Source organism: Artemia sp. Qi Xiang Cuo, chromosome 1, assembly GCF_049724085.1.
Source record: "Artemia sp. Qi Xiang Cuo chromosome 1, ASM4972408v1, whole genome shotgun sequence".
NCBI lineage: Eukaryota > Metazoa > Arthropoda > Branchiopoda > Anostraca > Artemiidae > Artemia > Artemia sp. Qi Xiang Cuo.
This window is the reverse complement of record NC_142794.1, coordinates 62,924,836-62,943,695: the sequence shown is the minus strand read 5'-3', so window position 1 is coordinate 62,943,695 and position 18,860 is coordinate 62,924,836. Positions and strand designations below refer to the sequence as shown.

At 37.1% G+C, this 18,860-nt stretch overlaps 1 protein-coding gene across 2 annotated transcripts in view; it reads right to left on the bottom strand.

Annotated features, from left to right (window-relative positions):
* LOC148956580 (mini-chromosome maintenance complex-binding protein) overlaps nucleotides 1-18,860 on the bottom strand; it is an 88,613-nt gene that overhangs the window by 33,916 nt on the left and 35,837 nt on the right. For both annotated transcript variants that reach the window (XM_089085991.1, XM_089085989.1), the window contains exons 3-5: nucleotides 14,751-14,852; nucleotides 11,572-11,838; nucleotides 10,593-10,860 (exon numbers count right to left, since the gene is read on the bottom strand). In XM_089085991.1, coding sequence (XP_088942117.1) covers nucleotides 10,593-10,860; nucleotides 11,572-11,838; nucleotides 14,751-14,852 — 637 coding nt within the window. The remainder of the gene's footprint in view (nucleotides 1-10,592; nucleotides 10,861-11,571; nucleotides 11,839-14,750; nucleotides 14,853-18,860) is intronic.

Sequence of the window (18,860 nt, the reverse complement as noted above, 5' to 3'; positions counted from 1 at the left end):
GTTTTCAAAAAAAAATTTCAAGGTAAAGATCCATATCAAAACTTACAACAAGCATAAATAAAGTCCTACAAAAATTCAACCTTAAAAACGATTAGAAACTACTGTCAAAGAAAAATTAAAACCCAAAACGAAAAAATTAAAATGAATAATCACATCAAACATAAAAAGTTAACACATATCAATAGATGAGTATTCAAGTCAAAATTAAAACGAAGAGAGAGTACTAAAAACAAGAGTTGTGGGCATTCCCTCTTAACCATAACCTTCTGAAGTATTGAAAACTGTATTTATTCTTCCTGAACTATACAATTATCCCGAACTCCCCAAATATCCTTCCCGTACAAACTATATGAATAGCTATGTATTCTTCCTTATATTTTCTCCCAATTATAATAAAACTTCATTTCTGCTTGTCTTAAGCTTTAATATGGCTCTTTACTTTTCCTTAAAAAATCTTCTTTTTCGGAAAGTTTGTTTTTAATTAATTTCATGTTCGTTTTTTATTGCAAGTTTTATCATTGGTTAATACAATGAAGATTTCTCCAGTTTTTGGCTTAAAAATTAAGATATCGGATTCTAATTTAAGTTTAAGTTTTATAAGGTGATTTGAGCTCTATCTCTGATTGTATTTAATATAGTTACTGTATAAATTTTGGTTAATTTCATACCAAGGTTAGGAACGGTTCTTGAAGTAGGATTTTGATTCAACACTAATCTGTAGATAATATAATCGAAACCCTTTATTTTCGACTCTTTAAACTCTTTTAATTGTGAATTCGACGTGAGTGTTTCTAAGGTAAGGCGTGGAAAAAATGTTATTCTGTTAAAGTGCATGCGTACAATGTCTTCTGGTTGAGTACAACATTAATCTCAAAATTTCTTGTAGGTTAAAACTTTATATCCTAGCCGTCCTCGTAATACTTCACACACACCCTTTTGACAGCCTAGATGCAAATAGAGTTTTTTATTTATTTGAATATCTCCCTCAACATTCCCTGAAAATTTTGACTTAATAGCGTTGCCATTTATGAGATATTGTACACACTCTTGACAACTTAGATGTACACAGTATCTTTTGATTTGATTCAACATCCCCCAAAATATTCCTTGCGTCTTTCAACTAAATACCCTTAGCCTTTCCTGGGATATTGCAGATACACCCTTTTGACGATTAGTACGCACATAGTGCTTTTTGATCTAGTTCAACATCCAAGTCGATATTTCCCGAAAGTTCAAATTTGATAATCTTAGCAGTTCCTGATATACTGCAGATACACCCTTTTGACAACCAGGGTGTCCATGATGTCTTTAAGTTTAGCATTCCCTAAAAGTTTCAATTTAATAGCCATTAACTGTTCTTGAGATATGCCGTTTCCACAACCTGATAGCGCATAGTGTAAAATACCCCTTAGCAGTCACTGAAAGTTCCAACTTAATACCCATTACTCATCATAAGATCAATATAGGTATGCCCAGATACACCCTTTGGATCACCTGGATGCATTTGGCGTTTTTTTTAATTAATGCAACACTCACTTCAGCATTCTCTGAAAGTTTCAACTTGATACCCAAAGTAGTTCCTGATATATTATAAATAAAACCTTTTGAGCACATGGGTGCATATAGTCTTTTGATTTCAACCTATATTCAATATTCGCTGAAGTTTTAGCTTTAATAATCTTGACCATTCCTGATTTATTGCAGATATGCCCTTTTGATAACTTACATGCACTAAAACTCTTTTGATTCAGTTCAATAGCATTGAAAGTCGTGTAGTAGCAGTAGTGCTAGCAAGAGCAGTAGGTGTAGCAGTCACAGTAAAAATCAAAGTAGTAACAGTAGTGAAGTCACAATAGTTAGAGTTGCAGTAGCAAGTAGTCACTGTCACAAGTAGTCACAATCCCAGGCCTAATTAATCGCAGTAACAGTCGTAGTCACAATTAGTCACAGTGGTAGTCACAAATATACGTAGTCACAGGCAAAGTCCGAGTAGCAGTCACAGCCAAAAGTAGTCATACTGGAAGCCACAAATAGTCGCAGTCACAGTCGGAGTCGCAGTAACATTGCAGACTTAAGTAGTCACAAGCAGTTACAATCGTAGTTAGTAACAGTCGCAAGTACCCACAGTCACAGTCGCAAGTAGTGAGAGTGATAGTCACAAATGGTTGCAGTCAAAGGTAAAGTCGTAATAACAATTCACAGTCGCAAGTAGTCACAGTGGTAGCCACAAATAGTCGATGTCGCCGTCACAATAATAGTAGTAGTAGCATTAAAAGTTTCCAATTAATACTCTTATTCGTTGCGAAGATACTGCAAATACACCTTTTGATAACCTGGGTGCATATGGTATCTTCTGATTTAGCTCAACATTCCCTTAAGTTTCACCATAAGATCCTTGGAATTTTCGGCCCCACCAGGATTAAACATTCCCCCATTCCCATAAACTAAATAGTATATGTAAACAATGGACAGATTGCAAACATTACAGCCCTTACCATATCATCCCCTTAAACACATTTACTGGACTTTTGACAATTCTCAACAAATTAGCTATTACAAAATTTTTATCATTGCTTGGGGGGAGGGGGAATCTTGGAAAACCGAAAAGGATGGGGGCTGGTTACCCTCCAATCACTTTTCAATATCCATCTCAACATGCACTGAAAATTTATAAATCATATCCTCATTCGTTCCTGAGGTATTGCAGATACACCCTTTTGATAACCTGGATATTCATAGTCTTCTGATTTGGTTCAAAATCCTCCTCAACATTCCAACAGTCACCTTGATACCCTTGGCCTTTATGGACAAACCCAGAATTCAACATCCCAACCTTTCCCAATGATACATCCTGTTGGTAACAATTGGCAAATTGCAGAGCTTATAACTCTTGCTGCAGGGGCTGTGGTGGGCTTCGCATCCCTTGAGACATAGTTATTAGACCTTTATACTATTTTGAACAAAACTTGCGATTTCAAACTTCAAGCAGAGTAAACGATGGGGCATCTAAAAAGGGAAAGAGGGGAATGATTGCCCCCGATCATATTTCACCCCCCCCCCCTCAACATGCATAGAAAGTTTCAACGAAACACTCTCATTCGTTCTTAAGATATTTCTGATGAGCCCTTTTGACAACCAGTATGCAAATAGTGTGTTTTGATTTTGTTCAACATCCCTCTAAACATTTCATGCAAGTTTTACTGGGATCAAACATACTGGTCTAACTGCAAATTAGACCTGGGATCAAACATACTCCCTTTCCTGAAATGAAACCAAACATGTAAACAATGAATAACTTACAAAACTTACAGCTTTTGTCCCAGGGGCCATGTTATTCCCAGAGGCATAGTTATTAGACCTTAGACTATTTTGAAAGAAACAGCTATCTATAAGTTTGACCGGATGTCTCTAGGGGGAGGACAGCTAACATGGGCCTAGGGGGGACTGGTTGCCCTCCAACCATTTTTCAACATCTACCTCTACACGCACTGAAAGTTTCAACTTCGTACACTCAGCCTTTCCTGACGAATTGCTGATACGCCCTTTTGACAATCAGTTTGCACATAGTGTCTTTTTTTATTTTTCCCCGCATCCCCTTCAACATTTCTTGAAAGTTACACCTTAATACCCTAAGCCTTTTTGGAGATCTGATATCGAACATACCCCCTCTCCCAATAACAAATCCTATCTGTAAACAACGGGTGACTCCAGGGGCTGTGAGGGGTTATGTCATCCCCGGAGACATTGTTTTTTTAGCGTTAGACTATTTTTAATAAAATGGCTATCTCAAAATTTGTGTCGGATGTTTTTTGGGGGGAGGGCAGCTGAAAAGGGCATTGGAGGGAGGCTAGTTGTCCTTCAATCAATTTTGACTCTGGAAAAAGACACTAAAATTATGGAAAAAGACGACTTTTAAAAAGGGCATCAACCCTTTCTATTTTCAATCGAATGAGCCCTTTTCGAAGTTCCTACGACAACTCCTTTGATACGAAGTGGCCTGGTCTAAACAACAACAACAACAAAAATAATAAATTATACCCACATCAATTTTTACTATAAAAATGTAAACCCTTCCAATAACTTTTGACTGTTAAAGAGCGCACTAGCTCTTCCAATTTCCAAGCGAATGACCCAACTTTGAGTTTCTACGACAACGCTTTCCATAAACGCCTTATATATATATTATAACACCTATGGGTGGTTGTCAATCTCTAAGGCCTAATTTCCAGAACTTTCAACTACGTTAAACAAAATGGCTATCTCAAAATTTTGATTGGATATGTTTGGGGAAATGGCGGGCGTGAGAGGTGTTAGTCAATCTCTAATCACTTTCAACTATTAAAAAAGGCACTAGCCCTTTCGATTTCCAATCAAATGATCCCTTTTTAAGTTTCTACAACAACGCTTTCAATAAAAACCTTATATGCCCCCAGGGCATAACTTACAACCCTTACCCAGAGGGATGGGGGGGGAGGTTGTCATCCACAAAGACCCAAATTCCAGAACTTTCTACTACGTTGAACAAAATGGCTATCTCAAAATTTTTATTGGATGTGTCTGGGGGAATGGTGGGCGTCAGAGGGGGGTTCGTTATCCTCCAATCACTTTCGACTATTAAAAAGGGCACTAGCCCTCTCAATTTGCAATTGAATGAGCGCCTTTTGAAGTTCTTACGACAACTCTATCAATAAAAACCTTATATGCCCCAAGGGCATAACATACCACCTTTACCCTGGGGGCTCTGGGTTTTTTTTTATCCTTAAATACATAATTTCCAAAATTTGCAAAACATTGAACAAAATGGCTATCTCTAAACTTTGATTGAATGCTTTTGCGGAACTGGTGGGCGAGAGAGGGGGGTTAATTACTCTCCACTCACTTTCGACTATTAAAAAGGGCAATTTCAATTTCCAATTAAATGAGCCCTTTTTTAAATTTCTACAACAACTTTCTATATAAACCTTATATGCCCCCAAGCCATAACTTACAACCTTTGCACTAAGGGCTCTGAGGGGGTTATCATCCTAAGAGACCTAATTTCCAGAATTTTCAACTACGCTAAACAAAACAGATATCTCAAAATTTTGATTGGATGTGTTTGGGAAAATGGTGGGCGTGAGAGGGGCGTTAGTTGCCCTTCAGTCACTTTCGACTATTAAAAAGGGCACTAGCCCATTCAATTACCAACTGAATGAGCCCTTTTGAAGTTTCTACAACGTCGCTTTCTATAAAAGCCTTGCCCAGGGTATAATGCCTCCAGGGTATAACTTACAACCCTTGCCCTGAGGGCTGTAGAAGGAGGGTTGTCATCCTTAAAAGACCTAATTTCCAAAACTTTCAACCACGTTGGATAAAATGGCTATCCAAAATTTTTGATTGTATGTGTTTGCGGAAAATGTGGGCGTGAGAGGGGGGAGGGATAGTTGCCCTCAAATCACTTTCAACTATTAAAAAGGGCACTAGCCCTTTGAATTTCAAATCGAATGAGCCCTTTTTCCATTTTCAACGACAAAGTTTTCAATAAAAACCTTATAGGCCCCCCGGGCATAACTTATAACTCTTTCCCGGCCGTCCGTGGGGGGGGGGAGTGTCCTGCTCAATGGTATAATTTCCTGAACATTAAACTGCGTGGAACAAAATCGCTATCTCAAAAAATTGGTTGGATGTGTTTGGAGAAATAGTGGGCGTGGATGGGGTGTTAGTTGCCTTACAATCACTTTCGACTATTAAAAAGGGCACTAGCCATTTCAATTTCCAATCGAATGAGCTCTTTTTGAAGTTTCTACGACAATGCGTTCTATAAAAACCTTATATGCCCCAAGGGCAAAACTTACAACCCTTGCCCTGAGGGATGTGGGGGGGGGTGTCATCCTCAAACACCTAATTTCCAGAACTTTCAACTACTTTGAACAAAATGGCTAACCTAAAATTATTGATTGGATGTGTTTGGGGAAAAAATGGGCGTGAGAGGGTGGTTAGTTGCCCTCCAATCACTTTCGACTATTAAAAAGGGCATTAGCCCTTTGAATTTCCAACCGAATGAGCCTTTTTTGAAGTTCCTACGACAACGCTATCTATAAATACCTTATATGCCCCCATGCTTACAACCCTTGCCCTGAGAGCTGTTGGGGAGTGTCCCTCAAAACATAATTTCTATTTGGGAATCAACTACGCTGAACAAAATGGCTATCTTAAAATTTTGATTTGATGTGTTTCGGGAAAAAGTGGGCATGGAAAGGGTGTTAGTTGCCTTCCAATCACTTCCGACTATTATAAAGGGCACAGGCCACTCCAATTTCCAATTCAATGAGCCCTTTTCGAAGTTTCTACGACAACTTCTTCGATACGAAGTGCCCTGGTCTAAAGGAAAAAAAATAATAAATAATACATTGTGCCAACATCGTTCTTATATGCCCCCAGGGCATAACTTAAAACCCTTGCCCTGAGGTTTGTGGGGGAGTGTCCTCCCCAAAAACATATTTCCTATCTGGAAATCAAGTACGCTGAACAAAATGGCTATCTCAAAATTTTGATTGGATGTGTTTGGGGAAATAGTGGGCGTGGAAGGGTGTTAGTTGCTTTCTAATAAATTTCGACTATTAAAAAGGGCACAAGACACTCCGATTTCTAATCCAATGAGCTCATTTCGAAGTTTCTACGACAACTCCTTCTATACGAAGTGCCTGCGTAAAAAAAAAAAAAATACATTGTGCCAACATCGTTCTTTACTTAGGCAGCGCGATTGCGCTGCCTGTGATTTAATAGAGCAACTCGAGCTTGGGGCTATAACCAAGTATCAAGAACATATCATTATGTTCTGAAATCATAGGCAGGGCAATCACGCTGCCTAAGTAAAGAACGATGTTGGCACAATGTATTATTTTTTTTTTTTTTCCATACCAGGGCACTTCGTATCGAAGGAGTTGTCGCAGAAACTTCGAAAAGGGCTCATTCGATTGGAAATTGGGGTGGCTTGTGCCCTTTTCGACAGTTGAAAGTGATTGGAAGGCAACTTGCCCCCCTCCCACGCCCATCATTCCCCCAAACAAATCCAATCAAACTTTTGAGATAGCCATTTTTTCAGCGTAGTTGATTTCCAGATAAAAAATACAAATGAATGTGCATTGTCAGTTTAATATATATATACTGATATTTAGTAATCAAAATGTTAATATTATTTGATTTATTAAAGTTATAAAAGTAAAAACATTTATATTTATCCAGTGAAGTGCAAATTATGTTCTGGCCTTGGGAAGCCAAAGGGGTTTTGAGGCCAGCTTATGTAAATTTCTGCTCATTTTGAGTTTGACTCGGTTATTTATTGTAATTTCTGTTCGTTTTGGATTTCATTTATTTATCGATGCTGATTTGTGGTAGTTTCACGCTTGATTTTATTTTTGCTCATTTTTGTTTAATGGAGTTCTTTACTTTTCTTTGAAAAACTTATTTTGTGGAAAAAGATTTTTTAATTAATAAGAACAAAAGATAAAGATTCGCCAGATTCATTGATGGCGCATACGGCGTGGAATCGAAGTTTCAGTTGATGGATCTTCCTTACAGGGACATGTAACAATTCTGTGGCCCCACGATGTGGCAGCTGAAATCAAAGTCCAGGTTTTCAATTGCCGAACAGAGCATCAATCCACTTTGCTACTACAGGTAATGTAACGTATATGCTAAGATGAAAATATAGCAGGGTATTATTCGGTATTGTATCAGATTAACGACGCTTCTTGACTACCAGGGTCCTTGTGTCGGCCCTCCAGTGTGTTGCCACGCCAGGGTTCGAACCCTGGGTTCCAGATTACTAAGCTGAGATCAAACCCACTAAGCCACCAGAGGACATATATAGCATGGTTTTACAGAAAATGAGCAGTTTTAAAACAGAGAAAACAAAAGCCCAAGAAATTCGGTAGAATATTGTTTTTATTCCTTGTTGAATACGGCGAGAATCCAGCCCTCCTATTCTAGGAAACGAAATTCAATCATTATGTATGAAAATTGATATTAAAACCATCCAGCCGGAAAGAAATCAAGAAAATCAGGGAGTGGAAGTCAATTACCTTGCATGAATGTTGAAGTTAAGTGTATTGTCAAAAAGGATTATCTGCAATATCTGACGAAAGGCTAAGGGTATTAAGTAAAAAAATTTCAGGGAATGTTAAAGGGGATGCTGCACTAAAAAAAAAAAACAAAAAAAAAAAAACCAGATGCATCCAAGTGGTCAAAGGGAGTATACGGGCGTATCTCTATTGATCTCAGGAATAACTATGGGTATTAGATTATAACTTTCAAAGAATGCTAAAGGGGATGTTAAACAAGATCAAAAGACACTATAAGCATCCAGGCTGTTAAACGGTATATCTTGAATATCTAGATACATAATATCGTCAAGCCTAGCAATACATCATTTAATTACAGTCGGTCAAGTACAGCAACTATAAACTCTCTCCCCGAGAGGAAGGATTGAAGTTCGGGCCGCTCTGTATTAATGATTCTAACAATCGAAATTAAGATTTTCAAGTCATTATTTTTACCTTTAATGACTGCATCTGATGGTGAAACAGATAACGATAGAATTTTATTACGACGCTTAGCATGGCCAAAAATGTCTTGATCTTTTGGTGAACTAATCGCCTCTGAATCAAACTAATGTTTGAAAAAAAAATCTGAAAGACCCAGCTTTTCTAACTCCTGTGGTTAAAAGAAGTGGACCATTCTTCTAAGAATGGTCTTAGAAGCAACCTCCCATTATCTTGATGGTTTATAATTTTCATGAAGTTTGGCTTTTTGATTTTCTATCGAATCTCCTTAGTGAGAATAGATTAATTTGTCCGCCTCTTTGTGAATTGCAAAGCAGTAAAAAAAATCACATGATTAGTAATATTTGAATGACAGTAACTTAGTTCGACTTACCTTAAAAAGTAACTTGTGTTTACTCAATAAAGGGTTTTAGTTAGTATTTCTTCACTTTTAGTGTTTATAGGGATTATGCAGAAACTTTGATTTAAATCAAAGGACTGTGCTCAAAACCATAATTTAAATTATCTTTTATGTGTCCCATTGACTCTAATTAAGATATCATAACAAAATTTTAAAAAACTGGGAGGATTGTTTGTGAATGTTTTTATTTTTGTGAAAAAAAAACCCTTGACATTAACAACTAGCGTATCTTCCAGGTGCAACCATTATTATTACGGCCAGACTCGACAAAAAATCGAGGCTCAGGTCACAAAGTTCCATTGCCTCCAAATAAACATATAGGTTTCTTGATATAACCATAACAGGCATATTGATTAAAATACTTATCGATAGGCACCTTCTAAAGGGTGCAGAAGAAATCTCTTTAAAGGTATTCTTTTAGAACTCTGTTCGTTAGAGTCCCTTCCCCGTTCCGAAGTGACCGATAACGATTTTTATTCACGTTTTTTTACTCTTATACATGACAATATTTTTAAATTGGCTCTTTTGGATAAAACAGCAAAACACTGTGCAGATTAAGCTTTACAGCATCTCCAAAAGAACTGTAATAGATGTCATTTGAGTGATTGTATCATAAGCTCGATCCCACTGCCAAGGGAGGAATAATGAAAGAAAGACGAAAAGGCTTAGTCTTCCTTTTACGGCTGAAGAACGGTAAGGACCAAGCAAGAGGCAGTGTGTCCTCCTACGGGGCGATAGGAGGTCATAGAAACAGATTGAAAGGAGGTAGAACTTCATGGAAGAATGGAAAACGTAAAACTTTAGCCTATTGCGGTGCAGATGAGCAAGTTTCATTCTGTTACGAAAAAAAACAACGGCAATTTTTTGCCTTTTTAGGCCTAATTTTCACGAAAACCAATATTTGTGGCAACTTATTTTTAGAATTGGGGTTCCTTTATCCGAAGGAGTTTAATATATAAGTTTCAAGCGAATCAGAAAAAAAAAATCTCTTCCCATTTTCTGGGAACCGTGTCCCAATCTAATTTCGTTCTGTATAATAGGGTTACACTGGCCAAGGAGCTTACGAGTGTAGGCTTCAAGCCATTTGTGGGAAATAAATTTGTGTTAGTTTTGGAGAAACCAATATTCGTTTCCTGTTTTGCCTTCCAAATACCTTTGACTCCTAAAAAAGGCCCTCAAAGCTGTAGTTCTTTAGCAAATAATCTCCTCCCCCTCCCCGATTTTAAGAGCAACCCTTTCATACAAAGAGGCCACGAAACAAAAAGCAAGAAATAGATTATACATTGGAGGAATGTACTCTTTACTAAAACAACACTAGTGCGTTGTCTGTGATAGATAGAAAATCCAACATTACAGATATAAGAGAATTGGAAATAGTGGAGGGGGAAAAGTGAAGCGCACAAAATAAGATGACAACAGAAATCTAGCTTGGGCTAACACACCCACCAAGAAGAGATACTGGTCCCAAGGCGTCGTTAATTTAAGTACATAAGTTTGCATGTAGATTTTGTAAATAAATAAAAGAAATTTATGTCAACATTATGCTTTTCCTTGTTACACTGGGCAATATATCAGCCAACGGTCATTGTTAAAACTTCCTGGTTTCTGAGAAAAAACCGAATCAATTAGGGTGTATAGAATAAACTTACCATTTGGATGAGAAGACTGTGACATAGCTTCGGGGAGTAGTACGTTGCTATGAGATACTTTGGTAGCCGAAATGACATGTAAACGAGGCACAAGTGATGGACACGGGTTACGGGCCACTTGCTCTTCTAGAAAAATATCTTCCATTCCTGCCTCCGCTTCAGACGAACTCCTGTCACTAGGAACAACAGCAAGGGATGGAGCCAAGGAAAGTATGCCAACAAAACTGACAATATCATTGATCGAAAAATGTTCACTCTCATCATATACCTATTATAAGAACGGAGAGTATGGAAAACTGACATGAGAGGAGACTTTGGCACATAAACATGGGCCTTATAGGAATTATAATACCAGTTTACCACTGACAGCAGAGCCTTACCAAGTCGAAACAAACTCCAAAACAACCTTAATTGTCATTTATTATCTTGATATTTGTATGTCTTCAATCGGGACTGCAATTTCTGTCGCTGTTAATTTTATTAATTTAAGGAGTAAAAGGCGTCAACTATAGTCTAATGTTCCATTGCAGGGTTCAGATATTGGTGCAATGCCTACTTTTGTTTCTTCATAGATAACTGTATATTGTTTTCTGGCTTCTTATCACCGAATTATTACTACTTTCATTAGCCTATACTTATATAGAATGGTCCTTTTTAAAATAAAAAAAAACTTTATGTTGTTTCTCCGGTTTCTTATCAGCAACTCCTTACTATTCTCATTACGCTTATTTACAAAAGTCCTTTCTATATAGCAATAAAATAGAAAAGAAAACAATGAACTAGTAAACAGAGACAATGAAGAAAACAATAAAAAACAGGGGAAACTAAAACAATAAAATAGACGTAAAAACTAGCTTTTACTATACAGCCAATACCCCTACAATTAGACATCTGTAAATGATGCATGTTTTTGGAACAGTTTTTTTTGTGACGAATACTCAGAAGAACTGAAAAAAAATAGAATATACGATAAACTTACTTTTACTATACAGCCGATACCCCCTTCATTTGGGACTGGAAAATTTAGTATTTTCTTCGAATCAAAAGTAGGCATCAACGTGGAATTTTCTGTCGTAGCAGGGGTTGGAGATGTGCAAAACCTCTTATTCGCTTCATTTGAACTTTCGTCTTCCATATTTACATCATCTTCTTCTAAAGAACGCTTGGGCAAACGAGCCTCGGAGGCAGAGAGACTTTCAACAGGAACATCCGGAGGATTTTTGTCAGATAACAAGGGGTTTCGGATGTAGGAAAAGAATATGGTTAAGGATTTTTCCAAAAAATGATATCATACTGGCAATCAGCTTCTTAAACAAAAAGCAGTCGTCCCAGCATGATCTTTTCTTCTAAATGGAGCATCCAAAAACTTTGGGGAACTAATTAGTTTTTATGATTGCAAAAAAAAAACTAAACAACAAATTTTAATAGATTTTTATTCATAAAAAATATAAGAATTTGTATTTTTGGTTTAGCATACCACTACTACTACTAACAACTCATCGCAGCACCAAGCCGCCTGAGGCCAACATAGCTACGCAAGCTCCTCCTCCATCCTAATCTATTTAAAGCCTCCCTTTTTACACCCGCCCACAAAGTTCCCTTTTCCTTTAAATCTTTCTTTATGACGTCATCCCACCCCAGACGAGGACGACCTGCTTTCCGTTTAGCCCTAGACGGTTGGACTGTCATCCTTCATCCGCACAATGTGCCCTAGCCACCTCAAAATTTCTTTCATTATAGCCCTAAAGAGCGGTATTGAACCACATTTTTCGTACAGCCTATTGTTTGAAATACGGTCAGTCAACCGGGTATCCAGACCAATCCTTAAGCAATTTCTCTGGCAAACATCTAGCAAATCTTCATCCGCTTTTCGGAGCTCCCATGCTTGAGAGCCATATTTCACCACTGTCATCACTGTAGCTTCTAATATTCTAATCTTGGTTTGCAGACTTATCTTCCTATTCTTCCAAACTATTTTTTAACTGTGAAAAAACGCCCTGAGCCTTGGCTATTCTATTTTTGATATCTTCACCGCTCCCACCATCTTTACTAATAATACTACCAAGGTAAGTGAAGCTGCCCACCTGATCAATCTTTTCATTACCCAACGTCACCTTTTCATCATTACTTATTCCTAGCTTTAGCGACTTAGTCTTTTTAACATTAATTTTCAAACCTATTCTAGCACTACGAACTTGCAAAACCACTAAAATTACATTCATTTTGCTCACACATTCATCTAAGATGATTAAATCATCAGCATAATCCAAGTCCAGGAGACTTTTTCCTCCCCATTTGATTCCGTGGTTTTCCATTGCCTTTCCTGTGCTCCCAAGACTGCCTTTCCTGTGCTCCTAAATAATCCATATAAAGGGGGATAGAACACAACCCTGCTTAACTCCTGATTTAATCAAAACCAGCTGCTAACCTCATTTCCTACCTTAACCACTGCAGTGTTATTCTCGTACATAGCACTAATCACTTTTATGTATTTGTCTGGTACACCATACAAGGATAAAACCTTTACTAAAGCTCTTCTATGAGCGGAATCCAACGCTTGCTTATAATCTATCAAACTGAAGACTAGAGGTGTTTGACAACTCAGGGACTTCGCAATTATTAGCCTAAGAGTGAAAATTCGGTCGACACATCCTCTACCTTTTCTAAAACGGTACTGTTCTTCCCTTAAAACATTGTCTACGGCATCTCTCAGTCTAAAAAGTATCATATTACTAAGTAATTTACTGCCTACAGAGACCAGACTAATGCTTCGATAATTACCACACTCACTTTTATCACCTTTCTTATAAAGTGGCTTAATTAAGAGACCAATGAATAATAAGTATAATCCATTATTTATTGCATTTGTCACACAATCCGTTTCACATTAAGAAGGGTAATTATTGCACTGTAAGATACGGTCTTGAAATTTGCTTCTCCAGTCTATGGAAGTAAAGATTTGATTTACATTAACTACCTTTTAATCAGTAAAAATTATCGTGAAAAAACTATTCACCATACTATTGAAATACGGAAAGAAAGAATAAAGGGAAGAAAGGATTTGATAACATTAGAAAATTAAACTTTCAAAAGAAATTTCCAAAATCAGCTACCAGCGACACCATTGCAAAATAAATACAACAAAATATTTGACACACACACACACAAAAAAAAAAAAAAAAAAAAAAAAAAAAAAAAAAAAAAAAAAAAAACAGCAGGGTTTACAGAATACTATGTAGCCTAATAGTGGAAAATGTTTACATTGATTGAACTTACCTAAGCCTGATGATAGACACTGATAACATAAAAATGCATTGGATCTCTCACTAAAATGTTACGTTTGCTGAACAATTTTGACTCCCCCCCCATTAAACAGATTGTAAAAATTGGTACGCGTGATTTTCAATTCTACAAAAAAAAAGTTCATGTAGATTTGAGCATGAACATGACGAAGGAGGTTTCAGAATAGATTCTATGCATAATAGTATACATAAGGATAGGTTAAACTTATGTTGTTACTTATGTTACTAACTTAAATTAACTTTATGTAACATACCGAATTATCTTAATACTAATTTAAGAAGTCAATGTGCTTTTGCTAGGATAGTGAATGAAAAAATCCTATCAATTTTTCAAAAGTAGTGTCATTTAGACTGTTGAACTTGCTTTGTAAATCAAATCATTGCATTAATGTGTCTTTCCTATGTTATTTGTAATGTATCTAGTTGCTATATTTGGTAAGGACTCGAATTGGAAAAAAGTTTCAATTGTGCTGCAAACTAGACTTTTGATTGCTCTATGAGGAGCCTTTTCATCTCGCTTTTTCAGGCATTTCGTTAAGCCTTGACTTGCATGGTTTTGTCACTTCAATTCGCTGCTCTCTTTAGCAATTCTTGCTGAAGAAGCTTTGTTTAAATGCATTTTTTTATTGATTCTACTTGATATTTTTGGTATGTTTTGTTTTTCTTATATTTACTTTTTCCTTTCTTTTTTTTCGCTTCGAAAAAAAAATGTCTGAATAAAGAATCAAAATATTCAGACAATATTTATTTGACTTGTCTTTTTTTCAAAACTTTTACCCGTTTATAGACGTTTCCAATCTCATCTTCTTTTTAAGCTGAAAAGTAACTTGGCATAAAAACTTGTTAAAAAGGATATCTTTTTGACCCAAGATGATTCTGCAGGGATACTGATGCAGTAATATGACATGCGATCCATTGTCCTCGTAGTGGAGCTTTCGTGATTTATTTGATGCGCTGTCTGAAAATAATAGATCGATGTAAACAACAGAAAATGGGAACCAAGCTAAAAAAAAGTCTTGAATGAGAAAATAAATTTTTTCAATATTAGCTCATAGCATAACAAAACAACTTCAAGAAAACTAACTTTAGTGTTGAAACAAAGTGTTAAGACTACAGCAAGGACGCTCACTTAACATAGTATCATTCAAAAATAGCTTTATCCTTTACAGTGCATTGCATTTAAAAAAAGAAGATACATAACGTTTTCTCCATGAACAATCAAATTTATAAGTTATGGACAGGTACGAGTACAGGGATTCACATGGAGGGGCAGGGGAAAGTTTATCAAAACAACAAAAAAGAACATTAACAAGAAAATGACAGCCGAAATTGCAAAAGACGCCATATTTCAACAGAGCATTTCCCTGTAACGAATGATTTAATTTACTTTAATATTTCTATTCAAGTCAAATAACTGTTTAAGACAGAACAAAAAATGAAAACAAAGATAATAGAAATCGAAAACACAAATGTCAGAAGGCTCATACAGCTTTTGATATTAAGGCAACAAAAGACACAAAAAAGGGAATACGATGTCACGTTATCTGATGACAGAGGGCAACCACAGAGATAACCACGAGCACCAACATGGACCTATTAAAACTTTGGCAAACTAAAATCAACTCACAACACAGTAGCACGGTCATAATGAGGCAATCTATGCATGAAAGTAAGAAGGCATTTTCCGTGACTTTCAGTTCATGCCGATCATGAACAGACTGGATCATGTGGGTCTTTGAGATACACTGACCTTAAAGCATGGCAAATATGAGCATCATCAAGTAAATGCTCACAAAAAATAAGCCTAAGGAAACTGATGACCAGACAAAAGTCATACCGATACTGCATAGTCTAACAAGAAGGGTAAAAGGCAACAGAGAGAGTTGCAGATGAAAGCCAAATCACTTTTTCTTTAAAAAGTTATGTGTAATGTCGCAGAAAAACTTTTGCAAATTTTAAGTAGGTTACTAACTGTAGGGGGCAAATGGCCAAAACATACAGATGATCAACATGACTCAAATTTTTTTTGCATAAAGACCCACTATAACCGAGTCTGCTAGATGTGAGGCACTTATTAAAGTTATCACATTAAAGTAAGCTTTCATTCGCAGATTTTACTGTATTTAACAAACATTGAAAATCAAATCAAAATTAGACCCTCAATTCTCTTGTTTTTTGTTTTTTTTCAAAAATAAAATTTTAAGCTAAGACACAAAGGCCCCCAAAAACAGATGATTGGGTTCAGTTTCTCACGCCTGATTTTAGCAAAACAAAGACTGCTTCCTCTTTAAAATTTCTATCAGCAGGTTAATTTTTTTAATGTCAAGTCAAAAAATTTAGATTCTTTTAAAATCTAATTTTTTTAATCCCTTTTGCCTCAAAAGGATAATTAACACGCTTTGAGTTTCATAATAATAATTACTTTATTTCTGTTCGCTCCTGCAAAAAGGTAAAGAAGAGCATTAAAGGAGGGAAAAGAAAACAAGAAAACTTCAACAATAATAATAGAAACAAAAAATTCTTCAAGATTACCACGTGCAGTACAGATTAGGCACAAAGACGAAGAGAAATGACACTATGTTTCAGACACTCTCTTTTCATCACTTCTTTCAAAAGATGGCACAAAGTCAACCAAGTCCGCCATGTTTGGGATATCAAAACTAATGTTTCATTCTCGGAACGTATATCTTGGGAGAACTTCGGGTATTAGCATTAAACAGATCAAAGCTTTAGATAATTTGCTCTTGATATATTAGCTAGAAGTTGCTAACGTTCGGCCAGAAGGTACATACCCTCAGGATTGTGGAAATCGTCCTCCAAAAACCTGGAACTCAAATTTTTGAGTCCTGGTGTAAACCCCCAGTATCTCGAAGGTGCCCACATTGGTTCTTGAAGCTGATGAACCCTCACAAATGTCTAGTTCAACACAAAAACCAGTGTGACAAACATTTTTCGTTTCAAGATTCCCTACTGTATGATACTAATAAAAGTTTATTTTATAATACTAATAGTATATGTATGTTATATAATATTACCAAAAAAAGATAGACCAAAGATCAGATAACAGAAATCCGGGGTCTATACAACCCCCCAAAGCCCAGGGATAAGTGTTCTAAGTTTTGCCCCACCCCCTCCGGGAGGCTAAGGTTTTTATGGAAGAGGTGGTCGTATAAACTTCGAGAAGGCTCCTTCAATTGGAAATTGAGAGTTCTAGATCCCATTTTAAGAATCAAAAGTGATTGGAGGGCAACTACCCCCCCCCTACACCCTCTTTTCCCCGAAAGCATCTGGCCGAAATATTGAGACAGCCATCATGTTCAAAATAGTCCAAAGATAATGTAACAATGCCTCCGGGGTTGACACAGCCCACCAAGAGCCCGAGGGTAAGGATTGAAAGTTATGCCACGGGGACACATAATGTTTTATGGAAGAGGTAGTCGTATAAACTTTGAAGGAGTTATTTAATTGGAATTTGAAAGTTCTAGATTCCTTTTTAAGAGTCAAAAATGATTTGAGGGCAACTAGCCCCCTGCCTCCTCTTCTCTCCAAATGCATCCGAGCAAAATTTCGAGATAGCCTTCTTGTTCAAAATAGTCGAAGCATCATATAACAATGCCTCCCGGGTTAAAACAGTCCCCCAGAGTCCATGAGAAGGGTTGTGAGTTATGCTCCAGGGGCATATAAAGTTTTTATGGAAGGGATAAACTTTGGAGGAGGCCATTTGGATGGAAATTGAAACTTCTAGTTCCTTTTTAAGACTCAAAAGTAAACAGAGGGCAATTGGTCTTCCACACTTTTTTATCCTCAATTGCATCCTATCGAAATTTTGAGATAAACATTTGTTCAAAATTGTCTAAAGATAATGCAACAATGCCTCCGTGGTTGACACAACCCAGCAGAGCCTGGGGTCAAGGGTTGTAAGTTATAACCCGGGGCATGTAATGTTTTTATGGAAGGGGTGGTTGTACAAATTTTGGAGGAGTCTCATTTGATTGGAAAGTGAAGGTTCTAGTTCCCTTTTTAAGAGTCAAAAGTGAACCGAAGGCAACTAGCCCCCCACGTCCTCTTTTCCTTAAATGTATCCGATTGAGATTTTGAGATACCCATTTTGCCCAAAATAGTCCTAAGATCATATAACAATGCCTCCAGGGTTGATACAACCCCCAGAGCCCGACGGCAATGGTTGCAAGTTATGCACCAGGGGCATAAGGTTTTTATGGGAGGGGTGGCAGCATAAACTTTGGAGCAGGCTCATTGATTGAAAATAGAAAGTTCTAGTTTCCTCTTTAAAAGTCAAAAGTGATCGTCTAACAACTAGCTCCCCTTAAACCCTCCTTTCCCCAAATGCAGGTGATCGAAATTTTGAGACAGCCATTTTGTTTAAAATAGTCCAAAGGTCATACAACAATGCCTTCAGAATTGACAAAACCCGCCAGACCCCGGGGTCAAGGGTTGTAAGTTATGCCCCGGGGGCATATAAGGTTTTTTATGGAAGGAGTAGTCGTACAAACTTTAGAAGAGGATCATTTGATTGAAAATTGAAAGTTCTAGTCCCCTTTCAACAGTCAAAGTAATCAGAAGGCAACTAGCCCCCCCCCCCATACCCCCTATTTTCCCCAAATGCATCCGATAAAAATTTTTAGGTAGCCATTTTGCTCAAAATAGTCCAAAGATAATATAACAACACCACCAGAAATAAAAAAAAATAGAGCCCGGGGGCAAGGATTGCAGGTTATGCCCCGGGGCATATATGGTTTGTATGGAAGAGGTGGTCACATAAATTTGGAGGAAGCTCATTTTATTGGAAATTGAAAGTTCTAGTTCCCTTTTAAGAGTCAAAAGTGATCGAAAGGCAATCAGAGAAAAATTTTGAGATAGCGATTTTGTTCGAAATAGTTCAAAGGCAAAATAGTTATGCCTCCGCGGTTGGCTACCCCTCCCTTGGCCCCCAGGGTAAGGGCTATAA